The sequence below is a fragment of the Geotrypetes seraphini genome, chromosome 11, assembly GCF_902459505.1.
Source record: "Geotrypetes seraphini chromosome 11, aGeoSer1.1, whole genome shotgun sequence".
NCBI lineage: Eukaryota > Metazoa > Chordata > Amphibia > Gymnophiona > Dermophiidae > Geotrypetes > Geotrypetes seraphini.
The window spans coordinates 58,229,316-58,245,069 of record NC_047094.1 but is presented as its reverse complement, the minus strand read 5'-3'; the positions used below and the strand labels follow the sequence as shown (position 1 = coordinate 58,245,069).

At 45.3% G+C, this 15,754-nt stretch overlaps 1 protein-coding gene across 8 annotated transcripts in view; it reads left to right on the top strand.

Annotated features, from left to right (window-relative positions):
- Nucleotides 1–15,754, top strand: part of CREBBP (CREB binding protein) — a 676,455-nt gene that overhangs the window by 558,369 nt on the left and 102,332 nt on the right. For 7 of the 8 annotated variants that reach the window (XM_033962544.1, XM_033962542.1, XM_033962549.1 and 4 more), the window contains one exon: nucleotides 9,772–9,885. The exons of the other annotated variant lie outside the window; for it this stretch is intronic. In XM_033962544.1, coding sequence (XP_033818435.1) covers nucleotides 9,772–9,885 — 114 coding nt within the window. The remainder of the gene's footprint in view (nucleotides 1–9,771; nucleotides 9,886–15,754) is intronic. 8 annotated transcript variants of the gene reach the window in all.

Below are 15,754 nucleotides of genomic sequence, written 5' to 3'. Positions count from 1 at the left end.
AGGGTTATATGTATCCAGCAAATCCCACAAAATAGACCTATTTTTCATACCTCATTTCAATGGATTAGTGATGGCTTCTCAAGTATTCCTGGCTAATATTTTTTATGGACTGTCTAGGAACTGTTCCAACCTTCTTTTGAACCTCTCTGATAGGCATCTGGACCTCTTCTTTTAGTATTTGAAAATTTAAATAAGTGTGCCCCATTTGACAGTTCTACCTCATTCATGATTTTATAAATCTCTATATCCCTAACCTGACTTTTTTTTCATAAGAGAGGTATTCTAAACCCTATATCATTTTTGTTGCCCTTCTTTGAATTTCTTCTGGTTATGCAATGTCTTTTACAAGAGAGGGTGATTACTCATGCATAAAGTATTCAAAGTGAGTCCTGACATATTTCCAGGCCTCCTAAAGCAGCAGCAGCAATGGTAGTGGCCGGCCAGCAGAGGCAGCGCTCTGTGTGGCCTGCCTCACCTGTGGCCTTCCCTCTGCTGCATCATTAATGATGTGGCAAAGGGGAAGCCCTGGTGGGACAGGCCATGAGCAGCCTGTTCAGAGTACTGCCTCTACCAGATGGCCTCTGCCACCACTGCTGCTGCTTTAGTATGCCAGATTTCACTGTTGGTTGTTGGTTGTTTTTTTTTTTTGGGGGGGGGGGGCTCAGTCAGGAAGTGCTACACAGAGGGATAGGAGGAATGGAAGGATGCCGCATGGGGGGGATGGGAGGGAGAGATGGAAAGCTGCTATATATGAGAGGAGAGAGGAAGAATTGTTAGACATGGGGTAGAGGAGAGGAAGGAAGAGATGAACCAAAGAGGTAGAAAAGAGGGTAAGAGGGAGAAATCCCTGCATATGATGGGGGAGAGGGAGACATGCATGGTGAAGATAGGGAGAAATGTTGGACATAGGGTGGAGGGCAGGAGAAATGGTGCATGGGGAGAAAGAAAGAAATGTTGCACGTGATGATTGAGGGAAGGAAGGGAAAGATTCCACATGGAAAGGTTTTATCCAGAGCACTTCAGGGAGAGAGACAGAGAGATGGTAGATAGTGGAGAAAAAAAACAGAAATGTTGGATATGGCATGGCAGGGAAGGTACAAAGATGGATGGTGAGTATAGAGAAAGAAGAAACAGAGGACAAACAGAAACCAGAGCCTCGGACCAACATGATTTGAATAATAAAATGACTAGATAACAAAAGGTAGATAAAATAATTTTATTTCTCTTTTGTGATTACAATATATCAGATATGAAATATATATCCTAACAGAGCTGCTGATAGCGAGCAAGAGCTAGTACCTAACAGAGAGAGGAAAAGTCTTTTTTGTATGTTTATTTTGTTTACACCACAGTGCTGGCATGGGGTTGGAGAGGGCAAAGGGGGTGAAGAGGCAGCAAAATAAACCTACCAGGGCGTTTGAAAAAAAAATGTCTGATTGGGTGGGGAAAGCAAATCGAATTAAATCAAAAAATCGATTCAAATCAAATCGAAAATTTTTTTCCCTGAATTGGGCAGCACGAGTGCAGTTTTTGAGTCTCATTGTCAAACTGTTGTAGTTTCGGGACTTTTTTTTTTTTTTTTTAAATCAAAGATTGATCTGGCAGCTATTATCTTCAATATCGAGAATAAATCAGGATTTAAGTGTTTCCCAGACTGTTAATATAAAATGTTGCTCATTGACACACAATTTATATGTTTGCTCTCTGGGACCAACATATGATGTAATAAAATGTAATCACTGAGGGCCATGCTAAAAAAGTGCCAAAAATGATAGCACAGATAAGGGTATAAACTTCTACTTCTAACCATTAAATTAAAAAGTGGTAGCATAATTTAACTCGCACTTTAATTAGAAAAAAAAGTGTAGATTTTCTAGTCCCGTATAGGACTCCCAAGGCAGGAAAACTCCTGTGTGGCTCCAGAATGGCCTCATCCTTCTCTCCAAATTATTTCTAACCCAATCGGTATTCTGCTCATCCTACAGGACCTCCTATAGATTCCAATATTTTAACTTTCCCCGATTAATATTCCAAAATTTTTTGTATTAAGATTGTCACAATACAGCAGAGGTCTTAATTCATTTTGAAACGAGGACCATTTTGGGTCCAAAAGATCTGATGGAGAGCAGACAAATATCTTTCTACTTGGGGCCCTGATACAAGTAACGCTTCACGACATTCATTCCTACCAGTACAACACCAGAGAAATAAAGAAATAACATTTCTTCCTGAACAGTGCAAAATATAGACAGCAGATGTAAATTCTGAAAACTGATACATTTCAATCACTAAATTGAAAATAAAATCACTTTTCCTACTTTGTTGTCTGGTGATTTTATTTTTCTACTCATCTTTTCCCAGTCTCTGGTTGTTCTTCCCTTTGTCTGTGGTCTTAACTGTGTTTCCATGGCCTTCTTATCTATTTGCTGTTTTCACTCTTTCATTTTATGCCCTACATCCATCTTTGACATTAACTTTTAACATTCAACTTTCTTCCATTTTTTTGCTTCCTCCTCAAATCTGTCTACTTTTCTATGTCTTCCCTTCCCATTTGTCCATGCACACTATCTCCTCCCTGTCTCTGCACTTCTCCACCATCCATGTGTGCCATCTCCTCTCTTTCTTCTCCCCTATTCACATCTATCCATAAACAACATTTCTTCCATCTCTCTTCCCTTCCCCAATCCTATACTACATCTCCTCCCTCTCTCTCCCCATAACTAAAAAAGCCTTCACATAAACCTGAAAGATGTGCAGTGCAGCATTGCTTTTCTAGGCATTTTATCAAGTATTTATACATTTTTGATACAAAATTATCAGGATTCCAGAGGTCCTTTAGGTCGAAACATGGACCATGTAAGGTCCCGTCATATGACACACGCCAATTTGAAGGGCTTATATACTGGAATTTTTAAACACAAACCTTGAAGGACAACAAAGGACTGTTCTTGTACAATCCCACTTTATTCCAGGACCAATGGGTTATTTGGACCCACCAGGACTTTGTAGGAAGCCTCAAAATTTCTGAAACTTAAACCCCTCCCCCTCATACCTCATCACTGCGCCAGTGCCTCAGTCATTCTTCCTACAAGCCTAGGAGCTGATCTTTTCTGTTCGTGTTTAATTTCGTGTATTTTCAGTAGTTTGCATTTGCGTTTTTCACCCTTGTGCTATGGAGGTTCCCTGCGGGGCGATATCCTTGATTGTGGGAGATCACAGACCTTTGGAGAAAGTCTGCTTCTAGGGTGTTCCCTGCTTATCAGTAAGCCCCCTGGACAGCCTGCATGCACATCAGAATGTGGCTCAGGGACCATTACCTTGGGAAATAGCTCCCCCCAGGTTCATCCACTAATGGGCAGAGCACAGGCTGAGCGATTCCTTGGACGTTCGCCCAGGATCAAAGCCAGACTGTGTTCCTCCGCCAGGCATCTGCGCAGTGTGGCAGAGGTCGCAGACCATAGTGGTCAAGCCAGTGGAGTAGTCAGAAGATCTGAAATTCAGATTTCCAGTTCACAGAGGCAAAGGATCTCCCTGTGAGCTGTTTTCAGCTCTCTCTACAGTGTCTCTTATTCGGCACTTGTCACAGTAAGTACAGGCTGAAAGCCTGAATCTGATTTTTTTTTTTTTTTTTTGGAGGAGGTCTTAAAAAGGGGATTTTAGATAGTTTCCCTGCATGCCCTACCCTTCCCCACCTCTAAAATCCTCAAATCACAGATTGGGGGGGGAATTCCTGTGATATTTCCAGGCTATTTTTCTTCAAAATTGGCACTCGCAGTGGCCATCTTGAATTTTTCCCAATTTGAATTAAAACATATTTTTCATATTTCCAAGCTTAGTTTTTGCAAGAAAACTTCATAGATGGCTTCCTCAGGACAGCATGGGATGGATTCATGCCTCATTTGTAGTGGTCTGTGACCATTTCCCTCTCCGGCACCAGTCATAGGGACCCCTGCTCCTCAGGAACCCAGGGTCTTTTCTCCTTCCTTCCTTTGAGGGTGCCGGCATGTAAACTGGCTGTGTCTGCAGTTGCACCGGATACCCTTTCCATACTTCTACTTTTGCCGGAAGGCACTGAGGCAGTCACAGATTTAGTGGATCTTCAAGATCTGGATAAGTGCAGAGCCCCAAATTTGGGGAAGGGATCCCACTGTGCGCAGATTTTTCAAGCATGTCCATCTTGCTGATTTGATCTTGAGATTTGATCTTGGAATCTCTTCAGGAATTGAAACCGCAGGCTGAGCAGCCCGGCCACTACAGAGTGTTCCCTCATGAGTGATCAGAAGCCACAATCTGCCTCCTTTCCTGACAATCCTGAGCATGTATGGATTCTAACGACATCTGGGAGACTCTTGATGGCCCCTTGAAATGTACTCGTTCCATGGCATGGCTGGATTTCATGTCAGATGCCTTTAAGAAGCGTTTTGCTTCCCCGAAGGTGGATTCCTCGGTGGCGCAGGTCACCAAGTGCACTTCTCTCCCCAGTGATGGGGAGAGTAATCCTGAAGGATTTTCAGGCAGATGTGTGGATTTTGTTTTTAAGTAGCTGTTTGATTTAGCTGCTGCTGGTATAAAGGCGGCTTCAGCCTCTCTTTTCATGGCTTGGGCATACCATTCCAAGTTGCACCAGTGATCCTGACACTGTGGTGCTTCACAGCTTAAATTTTCTCATCTCCAGAGTGGATTAAGTGGCTGATGCCTTATACTAAATCCTGAAAGTTTTCGCCAAGCTTGCCGCCTATTCCGTTTTGGTGTGCAGAATGCTCTAGATCCAGCCGTGGTCTGGTGATGCCTCTTCTAAGGTGACCTTGAGCTGCTGTTTAAAGGACAGCTGCTGTTCTGCCATGGTCTGGATGACTTTATGGCCAATAAACAGGATCACAGGCATAAGTCGCTGCCTGTGAATAGATCTCACCCTTCCAGGGGTTTGGGGTGTTCTAATTTTTGTCCCTTCAGACGCTCTCATCCGTACTCTGGCTCATCCATGAGACAACGATACTCATCTTCCAGACTGCGCTTCAGCGAGTCCCACTGTCAGGCCACAGGAAGTTGACGGGTGGCTTGAACAAAGAAACAGTTCTGACGCCAGACCAGTGTCACTCACACACATACCCCCGGCAGGTAGCGGGATGGTTGTTGACTTTTCTGGCAGAATGGCAGGCAATTACCTCTGACCGCTGGGTCCTGGAGGTTCTCAGGGATGGCTACAAACTGGAGGTCCTCTAGCCGAGTATTTCCTGGATTCTCCTGCAGGCCACCCTGAGAAGGCGCTTCAGGTGCAGGCCAAAGCCTGCATGCTTCTGGATATTGCTGCAATAGAACCCATTCCAGAGCTAGACTCGGGCTCTGGGAGATACTCGATCTACTTCATCATTCCAAAGAAAGGGTCCGATGATTAGAGACCAATTCTGGACTTCAAGGTGGCCAATGCGGTGCTGAATGTGCCCCGCTTCTGTATGGAGGCAGTGTGCTCTATGATAGCATCAGTGGCACTGGGGAATTTCTAGCCTCCCTAGATCTGACAGAAGCGTATCTCCACATTCCCATTTTCCCAGACCACCTGAAGTATCTGAAGGTCCACGTCCTGGAGCAATACTTCCAGTTTGCAGCAATGCCCTTTGGATTGGCCATGGCGCCCAGGACCTTCACCAAAGTGATGGTGGTGATGGCGGCCCATCTTCACACCCTGGGTGTCCTGGTTCATCATTATCTGGACAGTTGGTTGATCAGAGCCCCTTTGCTGTCTGAGGGGCATCAAGCTGTTCAGTAGGTGGTGTAGTTGCTGCAGCGCTTGGGCTGGATGAAAAACTTCAGGAAGAGTCACCTTGAACCGATGCAGGATCTGGAATACCTGGGAGTTCGGTTTCACACAGAACAGAACAAAGTGTTCCTGCCTGTCTCCCATCAGGAGACACTTCAATAGGTTATCAGGAACCTTCTGACTACTCCGGTTCCAACGGCATGGCAGTACCTTCAGGTTCTGGGCACTATGGTGGTAACAATTGATATGGTTTCTTGGGCCCATGCCCATCTTCGTCCACTGCAGAATGCTCTGCTTTCACACTGGAATCCCCAGCGGGACCCATTGTATGCACCCCTGCCTTGGATGACTTTGGCGCAGAACAGTGTTGCATGGTGTTAGCAACCCCTCTCGCTTTCTCGGATTGGGTGATTCTGTCTACGGATGCGAGTTTAAAAGGCTGGGGTGCGGTATATATGGCCGTCCCTGTTCAGGGCCAGCAGGCGCCCTCAGACCACAAGTTGTCATTCAATCACAAGGAGCTTTAGGCAATTCAGCTGTCTCCTCTCTGACAATGCCATGGCTGTGGCTTACGTCAACTGGTAGAGGTTTATGAGGAGTTCCTCTCTGAGCATGGAGGAACAGCTTCTTTTCTGATGGGCAAAGAGACATCTTGTGGCACTGTCGGTGACACATGTGGCAGGAGTGGACAACATTCAAGCAGACTTTCTCAGTTGTCAGTCACTGGACCCTGGAGAATGGTTCCTGTCCCAAAGAGTGTTCGGGTGCATAATAGATCAGTGGGGGTGCTCCATGTTCAACTTCATGACAACTGCGGCTAGCAGGAAAGCTGATTTTTCAGTCGTCGCGGAGCTAGCAAGGAAGGCCTGGATGCTCATGTTCAGCCATGTCCACAGGAGGATCTACTATATGTCTTTCCTCCATGGCTCATGATAGTGTGTCTGTTGAAGCAAATCGCAGCAGCCCAGGGCCATGATATGCTGACCTGGTTCAGCGCCAGCAGGATCGGGGACTCTGTTTGCCTTGTCATTCTTACCATTTCACAAAGAGTCCGATTGTGATGCAGGATCCTGATCTCTTTGGTCTTAACCCTTTCAGGACCAAGGGACATATTTGTCCCATAACTTTAAAATCCTATAAATTTTGATTGGGATAGTCTACAGTTCTAAATTTGATATGTACGGATTCCATATGATACTGCCTTTATGTAAACAAACTGGTTCCGACATTCATTCATTAGCGTCGTTGCCAGATTGACGAGAAGATTCACTTGCCACACTGTCCATAAGCCAGAAGTTTGATTTAAAAAAAAAAAATAATGATATTTCACAAAAAAAATCAATTTTTTGGCATCTGCAAGCCCTTTTTACCATAAAAATGTCGTCAAAACCACAAAAATTGGCCTACGATCCTTATGGCCCTGAAAGGGTTAAAGCATGGCTCTTGAGCGCGTGACTTGACTAGCTGAGGTTATTCTTCATCTGTAATTGCCACGTTGCTTCACAGCAAAAAGAAGTCCACGGTGATGGCCTATTCGAAGGCTTGGCGGAGTTACCAGGCCTGGTGCATCCTGAAACAGGTGGACCCATCTCTTCCATCGATTTCTCGGGTTCTTGAGTTTCTGCAGGATGGCCTAAAGAAGGGGCAATCGGTAGCTTCACTCCAAGTACAAATTGGCAGTCTTTCTTGTATGGGCCCTTCTTCTCTGAGGGGGCTCCTCAGCAGCCCATCCAGATGTGGTTCATTTTCTGCGGGGCACTCTGCGTCTTAGGCCTCCCTTATGCTTTCCCTATCCGAACTGGAATCTTAATCTGGTTTGTCGCTCTCCGGCTCGTTCACCGTATGAGCTTCTGGAGCAGGCATCTCTGATGGATCTCACAATCAATTTGGTCTTCCTGGTGGCTATTACCTCAGACTGCAGGGTCTCGAAGCTCCAGGCGCTTTCCTGCAGGGATTCCTTTTTGCGCAGAATTTAGTTGCGGTATCTTGAGGTCACCAATGAGTTTCATTTTTCTGACCACCTGTTTGTTCTGGTGGATCCTGCCTACAAATGTAGGCCAGCTTCTAAGGCTACCATTTCCAGGTGGATTTGCATGGCCATTTCTGTGGCTTAGGTGGTGACTGGGAAAAAGCCCTCCATCGCGATGCAGGCTTATACAACCAGAGGTGTTTCATCCTCTTGAGCAAAGTTGTCAGATGTTTCTCTGGACAAGATTTGTAAGGCCTGGTCATCCTTTACTATACATTCACCAAGTTCTACAGGATCAATGTGGCGGTGAAGTAGGATGTTGCTTTTGGTGTATCTGTTCTGGCAGCAGGCTTATCAGTCCCACCCTGAATTTTCAGGACTGCTCTATTACGTCCCAGAATAAAGTGAAATTGTACAAGAACAAAAAATTAAGTTCTTACCTTTGCTAATCTTCTTTCTTGTAAATCCACACTTTATTCCGAGAACCCACCTTTGCTGATTTGCCAATTGTCTGCCTTTGCAAGTACTGGTAAGCTGAATTTCTGTTTTTTCCTGACCAGCCATTAGAATGGGTTTAGCATTTAGTTTGGGAGGGTCCGTAGTTCAGGCGCCCCCTTCTGACAGTGTAGGCTCTGTCTCCCTATAGCACTGTTTTGTCGTTAAGGTTTCTAATGTTTCATAATCTGTTCTCTCATTTTTTATTATTGCTGTTTGGCATTTGTTGATATGAGCAGAATTGATTGATTTGTTGGGGAGTTCTCCCCATTCCCCTCTATCTTGTTATCCTCTACAGATATTCCTGACTACGTTTTGACAGACTGAGACACTGGCACAGAGATGAGGTATGGGGGAGGGATTTAAGTCTCTGAAATTTTGAGGCTTCCTACAAAGTCCTGGTTGGTAGAGGGAAATAACCCACTAGTCCCGGAATAAAGTGTAGATTTACAAGAAAGAAGATTAGTATAGGTAAGAACCTAATCTTTCATTCATTCAGCTCAACTGTTCCACCTCCAGTTTATTGTTTCTTCCAATTTTTTGTGAAACATAGTGGGAGGGAGGTTTCTTTTGGTTTTACATTTATGCTTTTCATTTAAAATTAGGGGGGGTTGATATTCAAAATGATCTAACTGGTTAAGAGAGGCTCTTATACAGTAAATTCACATTGAGGGAATATTCATCAGCATTTACTTGGATAGTGCCTCTAAGTACTAAAGATGAAACTGGCTGTTGTGTGGACAGTCTGGAGTTGGGCTGATACTAGGTAAACAGCTCAGATAGGACTGTATAAATAAGTCTTGTCTTTGGCTGGTTTAACTTAACTGGTTAAGGACTGAATATTGGGTGATATTCAGTCCAATTACTTACTAAGTAAGTGGATAAAGATAGAACAGCAAAACCTAATTTTAAAAACTCATGAACATCTAGAATCCAATAGATTTTTTTTTGGCCTGGGTCCTGTTCTATTGGGTCCTGTTCTATTGCAGATTAAAAGAGAACAGGTTGACCAAATTATCCCTGATGTTTTACTACTACTACTATCCATTCAGTCTTGTCTGACCCTTGGATACTTTGTAGGCCAGTCCTCGCCATGCCTTCTTGTTTTCCATGGCTTCTTTCAATTGCTTGATATTCATTACCGTGTTATTCTTGATGGTATCCAGCTAATGAGCCTTTGGTCTCCCCTGCTTCCTTTTACCACTGATCATTCTGAGTAGCACCTCTTTTTCTAGTGAATTCACTCTCATCACATGTCCAAAATAGATCAGTTTCTGTCTGATAATCTTGCCTTCCAGGTACAACTCTAGGTTTATATGATCAAGGACTGTTTTACTATCAACAGTAAAAATTGCATGCAGACTTGGAATACTAAAATTAGTTTTAGTAACCCCAGGTTTGTTTGTCTCAGCAAAAACAATAGTAAATGGAATTTTTTTAAGGTACTTTTCATACAAATAGTGTATTGTACAAGCTTTTAGATAATTTTGAGATAAAATGTACAAACCAAATTAAATATAAATTTCCTCATTTCATTTCTTCAACCCAGGCGAGTGTACATATCTTATCTGGATAGTATACATTTCTTCCGGCCACGGTGCCTCAGAACAGCTGTTTATCATGAAATTCTTATTGGATACATAGAATATGTGAAGAAACTTGGGTGAGTGATTTTTCTGTGATTCTCTAAACAAACCTTACTTTGTGCAGGCACTAAGGGCTCCTTTTACTAAGGTGCGCTAGCATTTTTAGCGTGCGCTACAATGCCCCGCGCGCTAAACGCTAACGCCTCCATAGAGCTTGCGTTAGTATTTTTTGTTTAGCGCGTGGTTAATGCACACTAAAAACACTAGCTCACTTTAGTAAAAGGAGCCCTAAGATATTACTAACAAAACCAATTTAAATTTTTATTCAGTAGCTGCTACCCTATCATGAGGCTTTCATTTCTTGAACAAAAAAAATGGAACGAGAAACCAGCAGCAAAAATGAACAGCAAACAAATGGGCGGTCATTATGCTAATAAACCAAATACGAAGAAACACGACTTACTATATAGAAATAATTATTTACAGAGATCCTTGGCATGGCCATGTTTTGCCTTGAATCCTGCATCGGAAATGCACAAATTGTAAAATTATACATATGTCCTAACAAATGCACAAAACCATATTCTGTTACGTCCCTTCCGGATTCCATACCCTAGGTGTTTGATCCCAACCCGCAATCCAGGAGTTGCAGAAATCCAACACTTCTTTAGCACTCTCCAGATCGGTATAGGAGCTTACAAGCGGGTATATATCTCATCATGACCAGAAGGTGGAGACTGAGACAAAACTTTGGAACGCTACATATCATGTGACCCCTCCCTAATTACCTCAGTCGTCTCTCAGTCTCCAGCAGGTATGGTGAGATGTGCCCATCTCCCTTGGTAGGCCTGTTGGAATTTGTTTAGGAATTTTTGTCCCTTTTTGTTGCTGGATTGAGCTTGGGTGGGCCCTCCTCAACATTTTTCTAGAGGTTCCTCAACAGCAAGCCTTACCCCCTGGTGGTAAGGCATATTGTTTAGAGAACCAGTGGAGTCTGTTCTGTGGAGAAAAAAAAAATACTGAGGTAGTGCCGGTCTGAAGGGTTACTTTCCCTTTAAATTTGTTGTATTTTACTGTGTTTTCAACTAACTGATCCTTTTTTTCCTAGCTAGGTCGCGTATGGAACAATTGAGCACTTCTCAGGGGAAGAGGTGCACAATTTGGTCCCGACACGAGGCACTTGCAGCCGGCCTGAAAAAAGCTGTTTAGGCCGGTGCAGTGGTGGAAGCCTTGTCAGCAGCAGCTGCAGGCGTCCAGGGCTCCCCGCTGCTCGTGTCTCCCGAATCAGCATGAAGCAGTGAGGAAGCTTGGTCCTCCCCCACCGCCCACGGAGGGATTCCCTCTCAGTTGTTTCTTTAACTTCATGCTTAGCCTGGTCGATCAGTGTTCTGGAGACCAGAGCCATCCGTCTAGCGCTGTTATCCTTCCACTCCTTCTTGACGGGCAAATTGGTCCGGCTTCTGTCAGACAATATCACGGCGGTGACCTATGTCAATCGTCAGGGGGGCACAAAGAGCACTCAGATGGCACAGGAGGTGGTTCTGCTCATACTCTGGGCAGAGTCGCATCTTCAGGACACCTCGGCCTCCCACATAGCCGGAGTGGAGAATGTTCAAGTGGACTTCCTCAATCGTCACGTTGAAAGGGGACAGATTCAAAACGAATGCTAGGAGGTTCTTTTTTACCCAACGTGTGGTGGACACCTGGAATGCGCTTCCAGAGGGCGTAATAGGGCAAAGTACGGTACTGGGGTTCAAGAAAGGATTGGACAATTTCCTGCTGGAAAAGGGGATAGAGGGGTATAGGTTGAGGATTACTGCACAGGTCCTGGACCTGTTGGGCTGCCGCGTGAGCGGACTGGTGGGCACGATGGACCTCAGGTCTGACCTAGCGGAGGCATTGCTTATGTTCTTTAACTCAGGCTACGCTCATTTGACATTAACAAAATCAATTTTCCCCTGGAAAAATGAGTGCTTGCTTAATATTGATATCATGGAGAGTGGTGTCTAAGCCACGTGGCTTTTCAGTTGATAGTGCAGCCCCTAATGGACCTGATGGCCACAGGAGTCAGTGCCAAAACTCCCCGCTTAATCAGTCGTCGAAGAGACGGTCAGGCCGAGGGTCTGGATGCTCTGGTTCAACCATGGCCAACGGAGGGGCTGTTGAATGTGTTATGTCTGTGGCCATTAGTGGGCAGAGTTCTTCTCCCCTTAGTTTGACATCTGGGTCTTGTGGTTCTGGTGGCTCCGGATTGGCCCAGGTGACCATGATACATGGATCTAGTGAGGCATCTGGTGTTGGATCCTCTGCCTCTGCCTCTTTCGCACGATCTCCTGACTCAGGGCCCCATTCCCATGTTCGATACAAGTCCCTTTTGTCTTATGGCTTGGCTCTTGAAAGGAATTACCTAGGTAAGAAGGGGTATTCGGACAAAGTGATCTCCACTCTTTTGGGGTCCCACAGACTTTCCACTTCTCAGGCTTATGTGCGAGTTTGGCGTATATTTGAGGAGTGGTGTATAGCGTGAGGAGTGGTTGCTTTTCACGCTTCCCTGCCTAACATCTTAGAGTTCTTGCAGGATGGCCTGGAGAGGGGCCTTGCTTGGTCTTCTCTCTGGGTTCAGTTTGCGGCCCTTTCAGCCTTTCGTGGGTTATTACGGGGTCAGCGTCTGACTGCCATTCCTGATGTCATTCGCTTCTTGCGGGCGGCCAAGTTGCTCAAGCCTCCCATGCGACCGTCTGTTCCCTCTTGAGATTTGAATCTAGTCCTGTCCAGGCTTGTGCGCTCCCTGTTTGAGCCTTTGGGTGCCTGCACATTGAAGGGCCTTACTCTTAAGGCGGTCTTCTTGGTGGCTATTACTTCTGCTAGACATGTTTTGGAGTTGTAGGCTCTCTCTTGTAGGTCTCTCTTCCTCGAGTTTTCTAGGGAGTGGGTAGTGTTGAGGCTTGTTTCTTCCTTTCTGCCAAAGGTAGTCTCTCCTTTTCATGTCAATCAGTCCCTGGGTAGTTGGGAGGGTTCTTCTGAGCAGAAACAGTTACGTAAATTGGATGTTGGTCGGGTCTTTCACGCCTACTTGCGGAGGACCCAGGAGATCAGGAAATCAGATCATCTTTTTGTCCTTCTAGCGGGTCCTCGTAGGGGGGATGGTGCTTCCAAGACTACCATTGCGCATTGGATCAAAGAGACTATTGCATCCGTTTATCTTAGAAAAAGTCTGTTATGGAATTTCTCAAGGCTCATTCTACCCGCAGTCAGGCAGCTTCTTGGGCTGAGTCTTCGCTGGTACCTCCTGTGGATATTTGTAAGGCGGTGGTCTGGTCTTCTCTACATTCCTTTGTCAGACACTACAGTGTGGACGTTCAGGCGCGTCGGGACACGGTGTTCAGTGCGCATGTTCTGGTGTTGGCCCTTCAGGGCTCCCACCCATGAATGGGACTGCTTTGGTACGTCCCACTTGTAAGCTCCTATACCAGTCTAGAGAGTGCTAAAGAAGGAGAAATTAGGTTCTTATCTGATAATTTACTTTCTTTTAGTTTCTCTAGACCAGTATAGGACCCCCGCCTAGTCTATTGTTGTGTTCTTGCGTGCAGATTTTCATTTTTCGGTCAGTTTCTAGTATTTTTTAGGGCCGGGGAGATTAAGAAAAGCGGCTGTGGCTTAGCTGGCAAGCTGTGGGGACCTTTGCTATTTGCATTTGTTCCTTTGCATTTTCAAACAGCGTTCCTGTTGTTATTTGTTGATACTCCTGTTTGTTTTCTGTATACAGTTCTTAGTTCTGCTTGGCTATTTAGCAGACTGAGGTAATTAGGGTGGGGTCACATGATATGTAGAGTTCCAAAGTTTTGTCTCAGTCTCCAACTGCTGGTCATGATGAGATATATACCCACTTGTAAGCTCCTATACCGGTCTGGAGAAGCTAAAAGAAAGTAAATTAGCAGGTAAGAACCTAATTTTTCCTTTTCTGAGCACATGCTCCACCCTCTTAGCCTGAGAGGTAGCAAATATATCCAGTTACAATTTCTGCAAGCAATCTGTGCAGAAGTCTTTTGCAGTTCCTCTGCATCTTTTCTTGTTTTTTCGCTTAGTTTGCTTTCTTGGTGGCTTCAGTGCCTTGATATCCCTTCCAGGTAGTCCCCTGTTGTTTGCCTGGTGACCTTGTCACGGATTTTAAGCACAGGCTGTATGTATCTGGAGTGAAACCTACTCAGGTTTCATGGCACAGGCTATCTTTCCCACCCCTGACCGCATGGCGAGGATCCATGAGGGCAGAGGACATAGTCTGAGTCCAGCCAACTGGCAGTCCAAAAATCTTCATCTCTGATCGTTTGGAGAAGTTTCTGAGGTAGAAAATCCTTTTCCTCTACTTAGCTACTTTTAAACTACTGCTAGGCAAGGCAATGCAGAACTGTGAGTAACCCTCCATTGTTTCCTAGGGGAACTTCGGGAGTGGCTTGCTGAACATTTTAAAAAACGTTTTCACAGTTTCTGAGGGTAGTGTTCAGGTCTTACACCTCCCCAGACCTCAAATCACTATTTTTTATTTTTGCCATTTTTGACACAGATTCATTGGCGGTGGCCATCTTGGATTTTTTATTGATCTTTTTTCCAAAGTTTTATTTCTGCTTCAATACTCCTCAGTTTGTCTAAAAATCATTTGGGATGAACTCCCCAGCCCCTAATCTGCTTGATGTGTGCAACGATTTTGCCGGATTGGCATCAGATCTGTGACCATTTATCGTGTACTGGGGGAAGGGTTGGAGCTTTGGAATTCACCCCTCCACGTACTCAAGGGCAGGGGAGCCAACCTGGGTCTGTGACTTCAGAAAAAAACATTGTTTAAGGAATTTGTAAAATTCTATGTGTGGAATTGATTATGTGTAGAATACAGTCAAACCTCGGTTTACGAGTACCACGGTTTGCGAGTGTTTTGCAAGACGAGCAAAACATTTTCTCAAATCGTGACTCGCAAACTGAGCATGGACTCGATTTGCGAGTCCCCTGCCCGCGAACCAGCATCCCCCGCCCGCCCAAACTGAAGGCTTACCCCCAATGTGGCACCGGCACGCAGCACCAACCCACAGGAGGTGCCAGTGCCCGAAGATCCTGCCTCTTCCCGGACTGGGCCTTGAGCATCTGCGCATGCTTAAGGCCTTCTGGCTCCCGCCTCTCTCCGAGATTCTCAGAGAGAACGAGAGCCAGAAGGCCTTGAGCATGCACAGATGTTCAAGACCCAGATGTTCAAGTAGCACGATCTTCCGGCACCAGCACCTCCTGTGGGTTGGTGCTGCGTGCCGGTGCCACACTGGGGGTAAACCTTAAGTTTGGGCGGGCGGGGGATGCCGGTTCGCGCAGGGTGTGTAGCATTCACGAGGGGGGGCGGGGGGCACGCATTCTGTGACCTTAACCACTGCCCATCATATCTCCTTACAACCTCCAGCACAAAATTCCGTACTCTACTTCTGCAGTGGATACAAACCATGCTCACTGACTGCCTTTTCCCAACTGACCTCAGTGAAATCATCATCACCCCAATCCAAAAGGACCAACAGACCAACCATCCAACTACAGACCCATTGCCTCAATACCTCTATATGTCAAACTGACAGAAGGACTAGTAGCCAAACACCTCACCAACTATCTAGATGACCATAATATGCTTCACCCCAAGCAATCTGGCTTCAGATCTAACTTCAGCACAGAGGCTCCCTCATTGACACAGCCAGACAACACCTCAGCACAGGAAAAAAAATGCTTCTCATACAACTAGACCTTACTGCAGCATTTGACCTGGTAGACCATAACATCCTACTGCAAATTTTGGATGCAATAGGCATCTCAGATAAAGTATACTCTTTGTTTGAAGGCTTCCTAAAATCCAGAACATACAGAGTAAAATCAGATAAAGAAAAATCTGAACCTTGGTCCAACTCTTGCAGCGTACCACAA